At 35.1% G+C, this 19408-nt stretch overlaps 1 protein-coding gene across 2 annotated transcripts in view; it reads right to left on the bottom strand.

Annotated features, from left to right (window-relative positions):
- LOC120588313 (probable E3 ubiquitin-protein ligase HERC6) overlaps positions 1–19408 on the bottom strand; it is an 81154-nt gene that overhangs the window by 37669 nt on the left and 24077 nt on the right. Inside the window, exons 13-22 of one of the 2 annotated variants that reach the window (XM_039845701.1) lie at positions 17696–17850; positions 14139–14252; positions 13714–13812; positions 10475–10630; positions 8089–8232; positions 5084–5250; positions 3833–3899; positions 3340–3410; positions 1837–2020; positions 1647–1749 (exon numbers count right to left, since the gene is read on the bottom strand). In XM_039845701.1, the coding sequence (XP_039701635.1) occupies positions 1647–1749; positions 1837–2020; positions 3340–3410; positions 3833–3899; positions 5084–5250; positions 8089–8232; positions 10475–10630; positions 13714–13812; positions 14139–14252; positions 17696–17850 (1260 nt within the window). The remainder of the gene's footprint in view (positions 1–1646; positions 1750–1836; positions 2021–3339; positions 3411–3832; positions 3900–5083; positions 5251–8088; positions 8233–10474; positions 10631–13713; positions 13813–14138; positions 14253–17695; positions 17851–19408) is intronic. The other variant, XM_039845702.1, reaches the window with a different exon arrangement.

The raw sequence follows: 19408 nt of genomic DNA, 5'->3' as shown, positions 1-19408 counted from the left end.
TTAAAATGAAAAGGAAGAAATTAATCACTTCATTCAATAAATATTGAGTACCCTTGTGCAGAAAGAGCTACAAAGGATCGTGTGGAACACAGAAAAATCATAACATTTGGTCTTTGTCTTCAGTGAGTTCATGATCTGCTGGGGGGAAATTACATACAGTTGACCCTTGAATGGCACATGTATGAACTGTGCAGGTCCACTTATAAGCAGATATTTTTCAATAAATACCGTAAAGGTATTTTCTTTATGATTTTTTTTTTGATAACACTTTCTTTTCTCTAGCTTACTTAATTGTAAGAATACAGCATATAATACATATATAAAATATATGTGGTTCGATTTTATGTTATCAGTAAGGCTTCCAATCGACAGTAGGCTATTCGTAGTTAAGTTTTTAGGGAGTCAAAAGTTAAACACAGACTTTCCATTGTGCAGGGAAGGGGTCATTGTCCCAACCCCCATGTTGTTCAAGGGTCAACAGTACATGAAAAGATAATAGCAAGACACAAGGAAGTTTGTTTTAGCTCAACCAAGAAGTATGAGGTGAAGAGTCTAATGAAGGCCCCGAGACTCAGGGCAGGGAGAGATGTGCCAGTCTGGAGTAGGTAGGGAGACTTCACAGAGAGCACGTCTGGCTAGTTAATTCTCAAGGAGAGGAGCTGAGTGAGCTTTCAAGGGGTAAAATCCTAAGAAGCCTGAGGTAGGAAGATATAAGTGAACTCATTGAATGTACAGACATTGGAGCCACTGGGCTGAAGCAAACGTTTCCCATTAAGAGAGAAGATTGGAAAGATAGTTTGGGCTTGTGGAGAAGTAGCTTGGATTTGTGGAGAAGTTGGAATTGCCCTCCAACATCCTCAGCAGCAACAAAAATAGCGAGAAGAAAGATGTGTATCACAGGAAGAGGTGAAAAATGGGGTGAGGAGGTGAGAGAATAAGTCATTGTCCTAAGGAAACAGGGTTCTCAACAAGAGAAGTTTTTATACCCCAAGGGCACAGAGCTTATTGATTAAGAGCCTGGGCTTTGGATAACTCTGTTGAGTTCAAATTCAGGTTCTGACACTCACCAGCTATCTGAACACAGACATGCTACTAAATGCTCCAAGCCTCTTTTTCTTCAGATTTGAAATGGGGGAAAAATAAGTACCTACCCTCATAAAGTTGCTATTAGGATAAAGGGAGGTAATAGATACAAAGTGATCAGTACAATGCCTGGCATAGAGTAAGTAGACAATAAATGCTGTTATTATCATCAGTGGCCATTGCTATTATTATTTCTAAAAGAGTACTGGAGACAGTTTACATCATCCTAATTCCATAGGACTTAGATAATTAAAGGAAGATAGGACTGTAAGGTAAAAAAGCTTGATTATGAGCCAACTAAAGTGAAAAAAGAGGATGCAAACTAAAACTGGAAGTGAGATTAGAGGCTGTGGAGAAGTTAGTAAAATAATGATATATTTATTATCATTTTTTAAAATGGGGAACAGGCTCATGTAAGAGAAAGAACATTGATTTAAAAGGTAGAGAACCTGGATTCTAACCCTTGCTTTGCTGTTAACACATATGACCCACCATTAGTAATGTCTTCATCACAAATAAGATATTTATCTTTTTATAGATCCATCTATTACTGTAATACTTACAGAGGAATTTTCTCTTTTCATCCAAAGTTAATTTGTGGAAAGCTTTCCAAAACATCAGTATAGTAGGATGTGATTTATGGTATCCTTGAGCATAATTTGAATTCTTGATAAAAAGAAGGATAAAATGGTTTTTAGGGGGGATATGTAGAAGGTGTTCAGAAGAATTGGGGGCATTTTAGTCATCACCTACCTTTTCAAATTGTTCCCAGTCATAATCAGTATTTCCAACTATTACTGTCATTAGTTCTTCAGGCTTGAAAAGTCTAAGTACCTCCTTGTCACAGATTTTATAAAATCCTCTCTGAAATTCTTCGTAAATTGCCTTTACAGAAGTGTTGAAAATGTAATCAACACACTTAGAAACATAGTCTTTCCTTGAGGGAAACAAACAAAAAGGCCAATAACATACTTTACTAGTGAATAAAATATTATCTATTCTGCCCTTTTTACCATTTCTATTGCGAATAAAAGTAAATTACTTCTATATAGCATACATCCCAGTACTACCCCAGGGATATAAAAACATCTGATCAACTAGAAGGAACCTTGGAGAGAACAGCAGAAGAATTAAGACTGTTTTGCTCCCATTTTCCTAGCCACAGTCAGGATATTTTAAAAACAAAATCTTTCGATGCTTCTAACCCTTACAGTAAATTCTAGACCTCCTTAGCAGGATCAAAAAGCCCTGTATGATCTGACTCTTGCTCTACTCTGCAGCCTCTTCCCACTTCCATCTGCATCTCTGGCCTCACTGCCTCTCTTGTAGTTAGGCCACGACATGCAGTGCTTCCTCTTTACCTGAATGTCTATCATTCATCAGAGTTCAATATGAACATGACTTTCTCAGGTTTGGTTCTCTGTTCCTCTTTCTCTCTCTGTTTACAATACATGCCACTTGTGTGAAAATTATTTATGCAAAGTATGCCTTGTCCACTACATGATGAATTTCCTGATGGTGCAGTTGCTACTGGAGGTATTTCCAGCAGATACCCACCAGAAACATGAAAGTCTCCCACTCTTTAAGCTTTCTTCTTGAGCCTATCTAAATTAACCCCTCTCGCCCTCCCATGTATCCACTGTGTTGGTAAATGTTTAGCAAACAATTCTCCCAAAAGGAGAAAAAAGGAACCCTTATTTGCAGCATTTACCGATTTCTGTGGTATAAATATTCCCACCATGGTTGATTTCAAGCTACTAACACTTTAATAATAAACTCTCAAATTTTTTAAAAATTTAACAGTCAGGGTCTCACAGGCTGGTACCAGCTGACTCCAGCATACCTCCTCCACCTGTAACTCTATAGTCTCTTAAATGGATTTAATTTTCTTCAGAGTGTTCATCTTTGTCTGACATTCTATTACATAATAATTTGTGTATTGTCTTTCTGTCCTACTGGAATTTAAGCTCCAGAGTTTGTCCTTTTTCACTGCTGTATCAATGGTGCCTAGACTAGGGTCTGGTACAGAGTAGGGACTCGAAAAGAATTGTTGAATGAATAACTAATGAAAAGTGCTGCAAAGGAAATATTTAATTCTGACTCCTTTCTCTCCTTCTCTTACCCTGTAAACTTATTTTTTTTTAAATGATGAGGTGCAAAAATGATCATCTGAGAAGCTAAAATACATTTATAAAGTATAGTGATACAAACATTTTATGTGTATTCAAAGCAGATATTCTAGGTCTCAAAACTTACTTGTTGGTTTGGTCCACAAGTATAGAGCTCCCATTTGGAATTAAATCAACATCATTGTGGTCCCAATGTAGCTGTAATAAATATATTCGGGTAGCAAACATGAAAGAAAGTCTGAATAATCAACTATAATACCATTATTGCCAGTACATTCTTCCCTATGAAATTTTAAATAACTGGGAGCTAAATAATTTATGTAGTTCAGCCTTTTCAATACATATAAGAATTAAAAAACTATCCTATCATATGTTGTACATTGCTTTTAAGAATATATTGATCCATTTAGTTATTTAAACTGATTAAATAATTGCTTGTATTTTCACTTTATTTAAGAGTACAAAGACAAGGTATTAAATGAGGAACAGGTTGGGGGAAAGTCGTATAATACTGAGGTAAAATACTCTCCAAAAAAGGAATCCCATATTTGAGATACTATAATAATTATTTTTAAAAAAGATTAAACCTAAACTATAACCTGACATTCATTAATACTCACAGAAAAATGTATGTAAAGTTCTTCTCCAATGTCATCAGCTTCATCATTTAGAACTTCTTGCAAATTCCTAATGAAAATTTAGGTTCAAAAATTATATTCATTGATCTTATAAAATTTCAAAAGTAATACATTTTCAATTGAAAAATTTGGACACTACATTATAAAATGCCATGTAAATTGCTTCCTCCACCTTCACACTCCCTCTTCTTTGAGTTAACTTCTATTTACAATTTTGATTGGATAGGCCACTGCTAAAACATAGACACTGCTGAGTGTTGGTGGAATTACAAAAAGGAGCCCCTTCCTCAAAACCAGTGATTCAACCAGGGGTATTCTGCCCCCGCCCCCCAGGGGACATTTGCAAAATCTGGAGACATCTTTGGTTGTCACAGTGAGACGAGGGTAGCAACTCCATATGTGGCTCAACATCCCTGCGATGCCCAGAACAGCATTCCTCAAGAAAGGGTTATCCAGCGCAAAATCTCAGCCCTTGCCTTAGACTGCAGGGCGAGCAGTGTAAATCTAGCCAGTTTATTCTTCCATTAACAGTACATGAGAAGAGAATCCTTTTTCCCAATCTATTATCAACTCTGTATTTTATGAAAAACCTTTTAACAGTTGTCAATCTATAAACAGAAAAATAACATCTCATTTTCATTTGTATTTCCTCAGTTACTACTAGTAAGATTGAGCATATTTTCATTTTTTGATTAGCCATATATATACATCTGTGTGATAAGTCACATACATATTTGTATATCAGAGGTACTAATCCTTTGTCTATATATAGGTTGCCAGTATTTTCCTCACAGGACATAGTTTGCCTTTTAAATCAGAACAAGCATTTTCCAATCCTTAAAAAATAAAGTCGATGACATGCTGATTTATTTAAATAAATTAAATAGGATTAAATAAGATTTACTCAAAATGAATATAGCATGCATGATTCTCATTAAGAATATTGTGTACTGTCAAAAGCAACTGTTTCCATCTTGATAAATTCAAGAGACCAGTCCCTGTTTATTGTACCACTTGATAATTAGAGAAACATTTGGCTTTTCTACATTTTTGAAGGTTTACTTGATTAGAAGTCATGCTAAACATTCAAATTCATCTAAAGAGCATACAAATCGAAGACCTTGTCTGTTTGTGTGTGTGCGCATATGTGTGTGCATGTGTGTGCACGTAACATCATTTATGCCTAAACGACTGAGACTTCCTAGATATAGTCCTGGAAAACCATTTACTGACCTCCCCAAAAGAGGACTGAGTTCTTTTAAATCTTCCAATGATGGCTGTTGACCCAGAAGTTTCTTAAACAGAGCCAGTGGGAAAGGAAGATTGGCAACATTTGAATTGTATAGGGAGAGTCCACACAACATTCCAAAGAGGAAATATCTCTTCTTCTCAAATTTAGGCTGGAAAAGGAAATGAAAAAAATCCCCAATGTATTATAAATAATCAATAATAATAATCCAAAGGGATAATTAGATTAGTACAAATTGTTTTTTTGTTCCCTTTTATAAAAGTAACAAATTAGAAACAAAATGAGCTTCAGGAAAGTAAAAATTTGAGGTTCTTGCACAGCCTATAATACAATTTAAAATTCTTCCATAAGTTAAAATGCAAATTAAGAGTTCAGAATATTAAATAAATGAATTTACTTTTTGTAACTAATAGCATATCTGGAATATAAAAATATACACTCAGATAGCCTTATAAACTAAGGTTTTCAATATTTAATACTACAGTCTTTGCCTTCAAATTCATGTAGAAAAGTGACACTGTGGATGAAAGGGTATACTTTATCTATACTTTCAGTGGGCATCAGGTATGTCAGATATGTGTCTGATGAGTGGTGTCCCCTTTGGCAATATAGCCCTCAACCTAGGTGTGCTTACAGGGACAAGCATATGGGTCAGGGAAGGTGACTGATGCTGTTGACTAGGAAGGTGGGTGGAAAGAAGAAGAAAAGAGGCCTGATGAAATTGGCTTCACTCTCTTTTCTCTACTTTGTAGTCCCAGATGAAGGAAAACACTGGCCACAAATGGCCAGGCCATCACTACAGCCCACCTGAGAGATCACTAGCCTACAAATTCTTAAGATTCCGATCCCAGTGACAGCCTTGCTGTTAGCAGGTGCATGACTCTGGAGCACTCACATAACAGTCTGTGCCTCAGTCTACTTGCCCTATTTTCTTTTTAGAGTAATTGATAGGATAAATATTAAAAATACCTTTGAATTTTGAAAATGAGTTAAAAATACAAGTACTCTTCGAAGGTGACCTCCTCTAACCTATTCAGTCTTATTTCCTATAGTTGTAACATATCCTCTGGTTCTAGTGATTTTATCTCTTCACTGAGCCATACACAAGTCAGACTTTTGTCTGTTTTCCATCTAGCAGTATAGCACAATGCTTAAGAGTAAGGGTTTTGGGGTTGGACAGTCCCGAATTCATATCCTAGCTTTGTCACTTGCTAGTTGAATGTCTAGTTTATTTAATCTCTCTGAACCTCAGTTTATTTATCTGTATAATGGGGACAAACTTCCCACCTCACATAGTTGATATGAGGTTTCTTTTCTCTTCTCCATCCCCCATTTACATCTCTTTGATCTATTTTGTCCCTAGCCTTCAATATAAACCTCGGGTGTTCTACTTTTCCATGACATTTTCTCCAATCACTTCAATCTCCCTTGATTTTTTTCTGTCCTAATAAAGAATCCCTTAAATTTGGATATTGCCCTAAAGTTTTCATGGTGCTTTCATACTTGGATAAATACCATATCTTGTTTCATTTTCACAATGGTCCCGTGTAGGCAGAGCAGAAATTATGACAGCTATTTTATAAGTAAGGAAACTGAAAACTCAGAAAACTCAGCTAAATGACACACCCATCACTCAGGACTATAACTCTGGGCTTCTAATTCTACACCAGTGCTTCCTTCCCCATCGTACCATGCTGAAAAATTACACATAGTCAGCAATCCATAATTTAGAAACAATTGCTAAAGTTCCTAAAGTGATAGTCTTATCACTCCATTTACATATGCCAAAAGTTTCAAGAGGAAAGGGATTGTGTCATATACTAATTTGAATCTCCCACAATATTTAATACAATGTAGAACTTATAGAAAGAGTCAATAAGTGCTTGTCGACTGACTGATAAAAATCCTACCACTTGTACACCTTGACCATTTAGAGGTTCATTCTTTCTCAGGAAGATACAAAACACTTTTCAGTACTTTTTCACACCCATTCATCTTTCTCCTCTTCTCAGTGCTCTGGGCTCCAAACTTCTACCATGTCATTGGAAAGAACATTTAGAAGTATATTGGAAAGGGGGGTCAATAAATTGAAGCTCAACATGTGATCCTTTTTAGAATTATTTACTCTGTGTTATTAAAAGAAAAATGAAGACAAGTTTTTGTTACTTTAAGGAAATGTTTACATTTCAAGAATCTTTATAAAAATATAATCATTGCAGAAAGGAATCATCTTATTAGAATTAGCAATTATTTCTAGGATTCTATTAATAATTTCTCTCCTAACTTGAGACATTCTAGATTACTGCCTCTCAAAACTTAGGAAACCACCCAAATATCCATCAATAGGTGACTAGATAAACAAAGTGTAGTACAGCGATACAATGGAATACTACTCAGCAATAAAAAGGAATGAACTATAGATACATACAACAACATATATGAGTCTCAACAAAATTATGCTGAATGAAAGAGCACAGACACAAAGACTACTTATGACTCCATTTAGGTAGAATTTTAGGGAATTCAAACTACTCTATAGTGACAGTAGTTGTCTGGACATGGAGTGGAAGGCAGGAGAGGAACAGAAGCAGTAGAGGTATAGGATATGAGGAAACTTTGGGGGATGATGTATCTGTTCATTGATTGTGGTGAAAGTTTCATGGGTATATATGTATATCAAATTAGATAATTTATGTGCAGTTTATTGTATCTCAAATATACTTCATTAAAGCTGTTTAAAAGTTTAATATGCATATGATTCACCTGAGGATCTTTTAAAATACATGGTCTGATCTAGGGTAGGGCCTGAGATTCTGCTTTATTCACAGCTCCCAGGTGATGCTAGAGGTGCTGCTCTGGGGACCATATTTTGAGTAGCAAGGCTGTATATGACCTGAGTTTACATTATTATGTATAGTTCTCATGTTGCAGTGTATGGTATACATTTTTCGTTCTGAAAAAAATGTAAGAAAATAGGTAAAATACTTACACTGACAGGAATCCACATGTAGGAACCTTCTTCAGGATATATGAACATTCCATATTCTGTCTTTGTCATCTCTTCAAATATACAGTGGAAGAACTCAGACTTTACCCCTACACCCTGAGAACGAATTTCTTTAATAAATTCAATCTGAGGAAAGAGATTTAATAAATTCAATCTGAGGATTAAAATATAATGCTTTGATCTTTAAGGAAAAATTTCAAACCTCCTGCAGTCACCAGAATTCCCAGAATCCCATTCCCCTTACATCACTGCAATCTGTTCTCCCTCAACTTGCTACTAAGATGCCATGAACCTATCTATTATCAGATTATTGTATAGTTAGTGCATGGGTTCTTTACACTGCCACATGAACCAAGTAAAGGGAATTGATTCTAGCATGTTGACCAGCATCTTGAAACAAATTTTGATGTGCTTCAAACCCCTAGGCCACTAAATCCCCTGATTTTTCTATCATGTTGTCTGTCTGCATCTCATCATTTAGACTTCACAACTTTAGCTCCAGTCAGTAACTATTTGGTTTCTCCTGCCTCTCCCCTCATTGGGACTTATGATAAACAGTTCTTCCGGTCAGCCTGAGCCTGGCACCTTTGCAGAAACCATCAGACCTGACTGCCCATAATCCTTTGTGGGAAATCAATATGAACTAGTCCCTCTATTTTATTTATTTTTACTTTTTTATTATTAATTATTATAATTATTTATGCCTATAGCACCTAGTCTTCCTAGGTGGTCTCCCATCCAAGCACTAACCAGCCTCAACCCTGCTTAGCTTCCGAGATCAGACATCGGGCTTGTTCAGGGTGGCATGGCCATAGACCATGGACCATGGCTCCCCTGGGGTGTGAACCCAGGACTTTCTGCATGTAAAGCAGATGTACTAACCGCTACACTATGGAACCATGTTCTAGTCCCTCTATTTTAAAGTCCACCTTTGGGCTTTGTGGTCAAGTACACTCCCAGCTTGCCTCTCTTTTTCTACTTCCTTTCCTGGCTAATTGCTTTTTATCTTTTTAATATAAGCATCACTAAGCTTGACTAAGAGTTCTCTTTCTCTACTCCTTGCCTGGAAGATCTTAACTGCTGCCACTTTGATCAGCCTACTTTTTGGCCAGAGACTATAATCTCCAAGGGCCTGTGTCACATTCCATCTGGATATTCCAATAACAAATTAAGCTTTCTTCTGATTTTCCTATTTCTAGCAAGTCTGCCTTCGCTGTAGTCAGGACAAACTCATCATGAGCCTTTACAGCCTTGCCTCGTTCACAGTCTATATTTTGATTAGATCTCTCTTGAACTTTACCTTCTTACTTCTGTCATTTCCTGTAGACAGAATCATTTTCTATTCATTTCCACATAGTCACAATTTAAAAGAATGGAGATATCGAGGTAGACATACAACTGGAAAGTCTGCCTTATAATATAGTTAACTGTGTTTCCCATTTGAGTCCCATGCTGGGAAATATCCCTCTTCTGTCTGAGTCTCACCCTCCAGGTTCTGGTTTCTTCTCTGAGAACCTAACTCACCCCCTCATGGGTGATATCAGGAAAATTCACTCCCTTCTAGACAGACTCCAGCTCTAATCTACAGAGTTAGTCATTATTTTATGGCCTCAATTGGGAAAATAAGCTGAGGTAACACACAATAAAATTCCTGCAGGCACCCGTATGAGAAGTGGGGCTATTAATGCAATCAACAAGCAGCAAGTGGAACAGATACTTTTCCTACATTTTGGCTCTAGTTTTAGTTATAGACCTTCCACTGCTATATTGGTTCCAAATAGCCATGTGATTTTGCAGTTCCACTCATTATAGAGGCTGAGTATATTACACCAGCCCTTGCTGTAGGTTCAGCCATGTGACTTGCTTTGACTAAAGCAATGTTTGTCATCTGACTGGGTTTGCTATCGTGTACTTCTGGCACTGCTGTGATCCCAGGAAGAATATGAAAAACATAGGAGGCAAAGCCAAACTATTCCATCAGGCCTAGCCTAAATCAGCCAATTTGTAAACATGTAAACACGTGCATACAAAATCTGCTAAGCTACCCAGATGAGTAGCTTTCAACCTAGATCAGCAGACCCTTATCTGAGCTGCAGATCTGTAAAATAAAATATTGTTACTTTTAAGTCATTAAGCTTTGGGATGATTCATTATGCAATATTTTATAGCCATTGGTAACTGTTAGTTAACTCATAATCCCAATGTGCAGTTAAACATCCCGTAGCTTTTCTCTGAAGAGTAAGCAAGGAATTCTGGAAATCATAAGGCTGATAACTATAGTTGTAAATGTAGGCTCTTCCTTTGCTATATTATGTAAATGTTTCCCTCCCACATTATTAAAAATGTCCAGTGAGACTTTTTACCATACCACTAATGGTTTCTGGAGGTCAGTGACTTCAGCTTGGCTTAACTGACGCAGAGCATCTTCAGTTAGGTGGCTTCGCCTGACTCTAAGTGTAAATGTGGGTAATGGAGGGAATTCATTCTCTTTTGGTAGAATCATTTGCCCGTTCATTTTTGGCCCCTAGAAAAGAAATATTTAGGAATCCTCATAGGAATACTAGGAAGTGTTTACTATTTCAAATAAACCTATTTTGTATAGCATAGAATTATGCCTATCATTGCTCTATATACTCATATACTATAATTATTTAAAGAAAAGGGCATCATATCTACACTGTGTAAGATAAAGAGATCGTAGGATCTATAAAACTATGGTACTAGGAATTGTGTACAGGGGATTAATCATCATAGATGTATAGCTAAGTAATCAAGCAATAGCAATATTCAACATTCTGAGACATTCATCCACCAGTCTTAAGCATAGTGTTAGCACAGTAATCCTCTATCATATAAGAGCAATTTAGGAGCTCATGGATAATGTTAGATGTGGGGGAAAAAAGACTAGAGGAAAGACTTGCACAGCGAAGATCCACACTTCTTTAAATAACTATGATCCAGCTACCAAATTTGCATGGGGGCTCCTAAAATTATGCCACTGGTAGCCTCATTTTCTTCCTAGCATTGTTCTCTGTCACCCTACATAATACTTCCATTAAGCTTTTCTGAATTCTCAACATGTCCTTACCACTTTAGTTTTCTTGTTTCTGCTGAAATCCCTTGGATTAGAAACCTAGTGTTAGAATTATTATCCTTGCTTTGACCTTTAACATTCTCTAGGACTTCAGCTATATCATGGGAATAGTAAAGGAGTATTTAGGACTCATAAACCAATATGGCCCTCTTGGGGCCTGTGCTTATCCTATTCTAGGTTTCCAGGCTGGGTGTGGTTGCCCATATTAGTACTCTACAAGCATCTCAGAGAAGTGTGTGTGTGGCACTGGGCTCGGGAAAGCCCTATCCTAGATCCTGGTACCACTATATACTGAGAAATTATATGTGATTCCACTAGATTTTTTTGTGTTTCCCTAAGATGTTCATTGTAAAGAAGCTCCACATTTGTAGGGAGATGGAACAAGTGCCATTTCTGGTCCTTCCTGGTAGTGGATCATCTCCTGGAGCCCAAGAGTCTGCAGCTCTGTGACATTTCAGTAATACTGACTGCTAAGCAACATTTCCTGGGCTCTAAGTGACAGGGGGTAGCCAGCAATATCCTCCACTGACTACAGCAGGGAGAGGTGTATGTGGCCTGCTGTAGGCCCACCCTTCTCTCACCTAACCAAGAATTGGACTAGAAACCTGCATTATATCTTATTTTCCAGTTTCTCTACTCCTATTCTCCATGTATTGATTTCACATTTCTACATTTATGCATTTGAATTGGTAATCCAGTTTGGAACTTACAATTTTGACTATGTCCATCATCTCTCCTTTGGAGGAAAAGATTCTGCAGTCTTTTTTAACCTCACTCATGACAACTGCAACTAAGAGTTTTCTTGTCCTCATACATTTCCCTATCCTTTATGATATACAACCTGCGTAGGTCCACTATCTACTCAACCCTTAGTGACAGAGTAAACAGGTTAGACAGAACATTGCTGTAGAAGAAAATACCACAGAGGGCAGCACTTGCTTAGAGGAAACTTAAGGGGAAGTTAGGTTTGGGAAGGAAATAATCTATTTTCTTCCATTACCAGGGACGTTAGGAAATTTTTTAAAAAAGAGATGGCTGGGAAACAAAAGTGATGTCCAAGTCTAATCTGATGACAGATACTAATAACGGTAACTAGAGGGAGAGTCCTTATCTATGGAATGCTTTTAGCAGGATGTACTTTGCCCATCTAAGATGCTTATTATAAATAGATGTGGAGGCATGGCTCATTGAAAAAAGTCATATAAGCTATGGAATTAACGAGGTATCCTTTTGTGCATGTGATATCCCAGACTTCTCCATGTTTCACCTAGAAGGCCTATATCCTTTGAATTATTAGTAAAAGTCATGGGTATTTTTCTGATTCCTACATGTCTTTAAAGTAGAAACATGATAAATAGATGTGAACCTTTCATGAGGAATGGCCTAGAAAACAAGTGTCAGCAATCAAAAAACATTTGAAAAATTGTTAGCATATGTCTGGGGGCGGGGTGAGCATAACTGAGAACTAAGGCTGATGAGCTGATGATGACAAGAGAGACAAAATAACATGTAAGTGTTATATGGGAATAATACAACTACCAGAAAAAGAACAGAAGAGAGAGAGTAAGTGGAAAATACAATAACCTCACTGATTGATTCATAGGCATTATCTGAAGATAAAAGAATCACTTGGGGCTTACAAATCTAAGACTCTTAAGCAAATCCAAAAATCCAAATACTAACAACTAAGAATACAGTATAGGAACTAAAACTGGATAGAGAAGAGAGAAAGAGCAGTTAGTTGATCATTTCAGTATTGCTCATATAGGAAAACAATGGATATTATCTAAAGAAAGTGAGGACTCAGGCATCATATAATAATGAGAAATATAAATGAAAATTAAACTGAAATAGCATGGTTAACCCATCAAATTGGAAAAGATCACAAAGCCTGATAACACTCTGTATTGATGAGAGTGTATGTAAGAGGCATTTCATACATTTCTGGTAGTAACATAAATTGGTACAACTTCTATGTACAGAACATTTAATAATTTAAGAAAAAGGGTTATGCATCATTCTACCTTCCTATATGAACGAGTTTTTAGAGTAGCCAAAGGGCTCTAATTAATAAGGAAAAGTTCTTTACTTTAAATTTATAAACTGAAACAATTCAGTTTATAATTTTAGAAGGAATGATAAGATTAGAAATATTGCCATTTTGCAAACCTCAAAATAATAGATGGAATTATTAAGTAAATGGTTGATGGGAAACATTACATTGGAAGAATCATGTGGTCACCAACTGAACCCACTGATGAATCTTAGCATGAATAAGAGTGAAATAATGAAGTACAGAGAGTGAAAAGAAAGTGGGCCTGGGATTGGCTTCAAAATACTTTTGGCAAAATTGTAACAACCACAAAAACAGCCCACTTTCATCAAAAGTGATAGATGAAAGTGGGCAAAATGCTGATGACTGCTGAAACTTTGTGATGGGGTTCATTACACCACTATCTCTATCTTGTATATGTTTGAAATTTTACATAATAAAAAAAGTAAGGCATACTTACCTGCATTTTTAAATAAGAATCAGCTTGCCATAATTTAATTTTGGATAGTAAATTAAAGATAAATGGAAATTCACTGAAAATACATTTTTCTTCAGTTATCTAAAAAAAATAAAGGTAACAGTTTTGATAATAAAAAGAAAAGAAGAATTTCATTCCTTTACCTTATCACCTTAAATTATTTCCCTCTATACTTTTTGGAATCTGTTTTTAAACATCCAAATTACTTAGAAACAAATTGCTAAGAAAATGCATTTGTTTTGTGAGTGAAAGCTGTTTAAGTTTTCAATGATCATTTAATTTAACAATTCAGCATTGTAATAAAGAAATGTTCAAATATTGATTAATCAAAGAGACACCTACATAGCTCCTAATGTGTCCCCCGTTAAAAAATGAAAATTTTCAGAAGTAAAAAATGTTACTCTTACCATGTTATTATCCTTAAAGAGCACTAGTTTTCTTTCTCCATAAAAGTTCAACCTATTGGAGAGTTCATTTATGTTGAAAGCATTTTCTGGTAGTTGACTGTTAGTTTTATTAGCCTTAAAGAGAATATGACCCGTAAATATCATTTTCTATCAATAAATGATTTAATCTATTATATATGTGGTTATTATATAGATAATCAGAATAGAGCTCTAAAAACCCTATGCATGTGTCGATGATAGAGTTCTATAAAACTTCCATTGTTTGATCTACAATTTCTCCAATTTTCATAAATATTATAAAAGATATAAGATGTTGGCAGTGGAGATTAGTAATTCAATTCTTAGGGCACGGGTTTACTGGAAACAGTTTCTAGATCTTGAGAATAAAAGCACCATAAAAATCCAACGTACATTTGACAAATTCAGCCCTTTCTCCATTAATTGATGAATATTAATTTAGCACACACTATTTGTCAGGCATGGGACAATACAGAAGCTAAAAATTGTCTTGGCTTACACATTAACTTACTGACTGATATAGTAGTCAGTAAACTCTTTCTTAAATCCAGATAGGAAATATTTGAGATTGCGACCATACACTCTCTGGTGCAACTCTTCAACCCTGCCATTATTTGGCACAAAATAGTCATAGACAATATGAAAACAAGCCTGGATGTGTTCCAAAAAAATTTATCTATAAAAACAGGAGGTTGCTCATGGGTGTAAATTGCCAATCCATGACACATGATCTACTAAGTAAAAACAACAAGTAATCAGGCATCTAGGATACAGTTTCTGATCAGAGAAGGACTTAAAGGGTTCAGGAAAGCCTTTCAGAGGAAGACATGCTGGAAAATCAATAATCTAAATAAGCATCCATCAAATCAAACTAATCCAAAGGTAGAAGGCAGGAAATAAAGAATCTAAGAATATAAAGAGATAAAAACCAGATGTATAGGAGAGAGGATCAACAAATAAAAAGTTTGGGATAAAACTACAGATTGCAATGTGTACTTTTTCTTAATGAGAGAAGCCCACTACAAAACATCTTAAGTCCTGATAAGGTTTCTCGCTTTTTTAAATCTCTAATTACTTTATGCCAAACATTTACCTTTGATACATTATTTTTTAAAAATTTGACTCCACATGATTTATATTTGTCTTCTTAAGACTCCAATCGGCCATTCACAATAGCATCAAAAACAATGAAATACTTAAAAATAAATTTAACCAAGGAGATGAAAGATTTGTGCACTGAAACTGAAGAAAACACAAGTAAATGGAAAGATATCCCCTATTCATGGATTAATATTGTTAAAATATCCATACTACCTAAAGACGTCTATAGATTCAATGTATCCCTCTCAAAATTTCAATGGCATTTTTCACATAAATAGAAAAACAATCCTAAAATTTGTACGAAAACACAAAAGACCCTGAATAGTCCAAGAGATTCTGAGAAAGAAGAACATTTCTAGAGGTATCACAATTCCTGACTTACAGCTATACTATAAAGCCATAGTAATCCAAACAGTATAGTACTGGCATAAAAAATAGACACATAGACCAATGGAACAGATTCAAGAGGCCAGAAATAAACTCTTGAATATTTGACAAGAGAGCCAAGAATACTCACTGGAGAAAGGATAGTCTCTTCAATAAATGCAGCTGGGACAACTGGATAACCACATGCAGAAAAATGAAATTGGACCCCTATCTTACACCAGTCAGAAAAATTAACTCGAAATGGATTAAAGACTTAAACGTAAAACCATAAAACTCCTAGAAGAAAGCATATGGGAAAAGTTCCTTGACATTGGTCTTTACAATGATTTTTTTTTTTTTTTTTTGGATATAATACCAAAAGCACAAGCAAAAAAAGCAAAACTAAATAAATGGACTACATCAAACAAGCCTCTGCACAGCAAAAGAAACAGTCAACAAAATGAAAAGGCACCCTATGGAATGGGAGAAAATATTTGCAAATCATATATCTGATAAGGTATTAATATCAAAAAACATACAACTCATACAACTGAGCCAAAAAAAAAAAATCCGATTATAAAATGGGCAGAGTAACTGAATAGGTATTTTTTTTCCCAAGAAGACATACAGATGGCCAACAAGTACATGAAAAGGTGCTCAACATCAATAATCATCAGGGAAATACAAACCCAAACCACGAGGAGATATTACCTCACACTTATTAGAATGGCTATCATCAAAATGACAAGAGATAACAAATATTGGTGAGGATGTGGAGAAAAGGGAACCTTGTGCACTGTTGATGAGACTGTAAATTGCTGCAGCCACTATGGAAACAGCGTGGAGGTTCCTCAAAAAATTTAAAAATCCCACTTCTAGGTATATATCCAAAGGAAATGGAAAGACTATTTGAAAGAGATATCTACAGCCCCATGTTCATTGCTTCATTATTTACAGTAACCAACACAGGGAAACAACCTAAGCATACATGGATGGATAAATGGATAAAGAAGATGTGATATATATATACACACTAGGATATTTATTCAGCCATGAGAAAGAAGGAAATCTTTACATTTGTGGTGACTTGGACGGACCTTGAGGGCATTATGCTAAACGAGATAAGGCAAACAGAAAGATAAATACTATAAGAATTCACTTATATGTGGAATCTACAGGAAAAAAGTAGAATGATGGTTGTCAGGGGCTTGGGGGTGAGGAAAATTGGGAGATGTTGGTCAAAGGGTACAAATTTCTAGTTATAAAATGAATAAATTCTAGAGATCTAATGTACAACATTGTGATTATAGTTAACAATATTGTACCATATACTTGAAAATTGCTAAGAGAGTAGATCATAAGAGTATCACCACAATAAAGAAATGGTAATTATATGAGGTGATGGAGGTGTTAGCTAAAGCTATGTTGGTAGCCATTTTGTAATATATAAGTGTATCAAATAAACATGCATAAACTGTAAACTTACACAACGTTATATGTCAATTATATGTCAATAACACTGGAGAAAAAAAGAAATATACTACTTTAGAAATATCAATACTACATTATTAGTATTTCTGAAAAGCACTGACTTTTGTACATAATATTTTCTCCTATGGAGATTGATATTGTGTGGTGAAATATGCTTTGATTGTCATTTAGCAATTTATATTTATAAAGCATCTTATTTTAGCTAATTTTTTAATTGAACAATAGCGATTTTATTCTGTTCTTTTATTTAAAATGCTCTGGCTCCTCCCTATGCCGCAACAAACATTACGCTTACTGGTAGCTTAACCTTAGGTTATTTCTACATTATGCTGTATACTCTAATGAGAATGCTGAATCATTCTCATATTTGAGTATTTGTGCATCTAACAGATTATATATAATATGTAATATATTCCTCCAGAGTCTACTTAGTTAGCAAAACAAGCAAAATTTTGAATTATTAAGGGCTGGATAAAATATCCTTCCTGTTGCAAAAAACATAACAAGATTCTAAATGGCTGAGACCTAAGGGATTTTGATTTAGTAAAAGGGTATATAAATTCCTTTAGATGAGCCCTTACCTTATGTACTTCTTTCATGGTTTTTAGAAGAGCTATAACATTGCAATTACTCCGTTCAGTTCCATCCCAATTATTCAGCTGAGCAATGACAGCAGTTTTAAGCATCTGGACCAGTGCACTAAGAGAAGATTCTTGCAAAGATGCCCAACACTTCTCTGAGGGATGTAAAATCAGCCAAGATAAATATATACTTCCCCACAAAAACAAACAAACAAACAAACAAAACCTTCCTCAGTTTTAACTGGGTGCTTTGATGTGAGAAATAGATAATATCTTCTATTTCTGATGGTGTAATCCATAAAATATCTTTTTTAAGGATATCATCCTGGGCAACATTTATTACAGAAAATTTTTTTTCCCTTGGTTAAGTATCATTGAAATTAAAAGCTCAAATTCGAGATTCTGTAGAAATGTGCTGATAAGTCATATTTATGCTTGATTACTTGATTGATTTCACAATTTTCAAACTGAAAATTCTATAAGGTATTTATAAAGTCTGAAAACATACATAGGTGAATACACACATACATATATAATGTTATCAGACATTTTCAGTCTGTAAATATTATCTATGCCTTCAGATTTTATGAACACCTGGTATGTATGTCTATATTTTTAAAATTATCCCAGTAACAATATTTTAATATTACTGAGGTTACTACCTGGATTATTGTACCTTTAAAGGACAATTCTCAGAAGAGAAACCTATCAATTGTTAAAATACATTATCAAGCTAATATAATTAAAATAGTATGACCTAGATGCATGAAAAACAGATCAATGCAACAGAAATTCCATAAATGGATCCAAATATACATGAGACTTTATTATATGATAAAAGTGGCATTGCATATTAGTGGGAATGAAACATTATTCATTAAATGGCTAGGGACCAGTGGAAAATAAAGTTTAATCAAGATAAAGTGTATACATATCAAACATTTAAACACAAAAATGAAACAATAAAAATTCTAATAGGAGCATAGGAACTTCTTTTTTTTTTTTAGTTTCAGAGTAAGGTAGTCTTTTTGAAGTATTACTCACTCAGAACCATAAAGAAAAATGTTAATATATTAGGCTTCATAAAAATGTTCAAAAATAATTATGCATGGCAAAAATGCCACAAAATAAAAAAAATATTTAATAACCTTAAGAAAAATTTGTAACTCATATTATTGATAAAGGATTAGCTGCCTTAATAGTTTAAAAGTTCCTAAGTAAAAAAGAAAAGTACTAGCAACAAATGGAAAAATGGGCAAGAGGGAAGAACTGATAGGTCCCAGAATATGATATATGAATGGAACTGAGATGTAGGAAAATGAGCACAACCTAATTCATAATGGGAAAATTTTAATTAAGAGATTCTTTTTTTCAGAATGGGAAAACCCAGTTTGATAACACTGTCAAACAGTGCATGAGCTAATGCTCTCGTATTTGTTGATGAAGTGTAAACTGATACATCCTCTATTAAGGCTGCCACGTTGCCCAACTGCAGGGGTGCAATTTACTTAGACTACAACGTGAATGTTGGTCACTTAAAGTTGTGCAACATGGTGGCTCAAACTTCTGTGGAGGGTCATCTGGCAAAATCTCTCAGAATTTAAAATGCATATTCAATTCAACCCAGTAATTTTGCTTTCTGGAATTTTCCCTGCCTGTGTAAATTTATATATGTGCAAAGAAATGCATGTTAGCTGTTACAAAACTTTTGCT

This window comes from Pteropus medius, unplaced genomic scaffold (assembly GCF_902729225.1).
Source record: "Pteropus medius unplaced genomic scaffold, Ma_sr-lr_union100, whole genome shotgun sequence".
Lineage (NCBI taxonomy): Eukaryota > Metazoa > Chordata > Mammalia > Chiroptera > Pteropodidae > Pteropus > Pteropus medius.
This window is presented reverse-complemented; position numbering and strand designations above follow the sequence as displayed.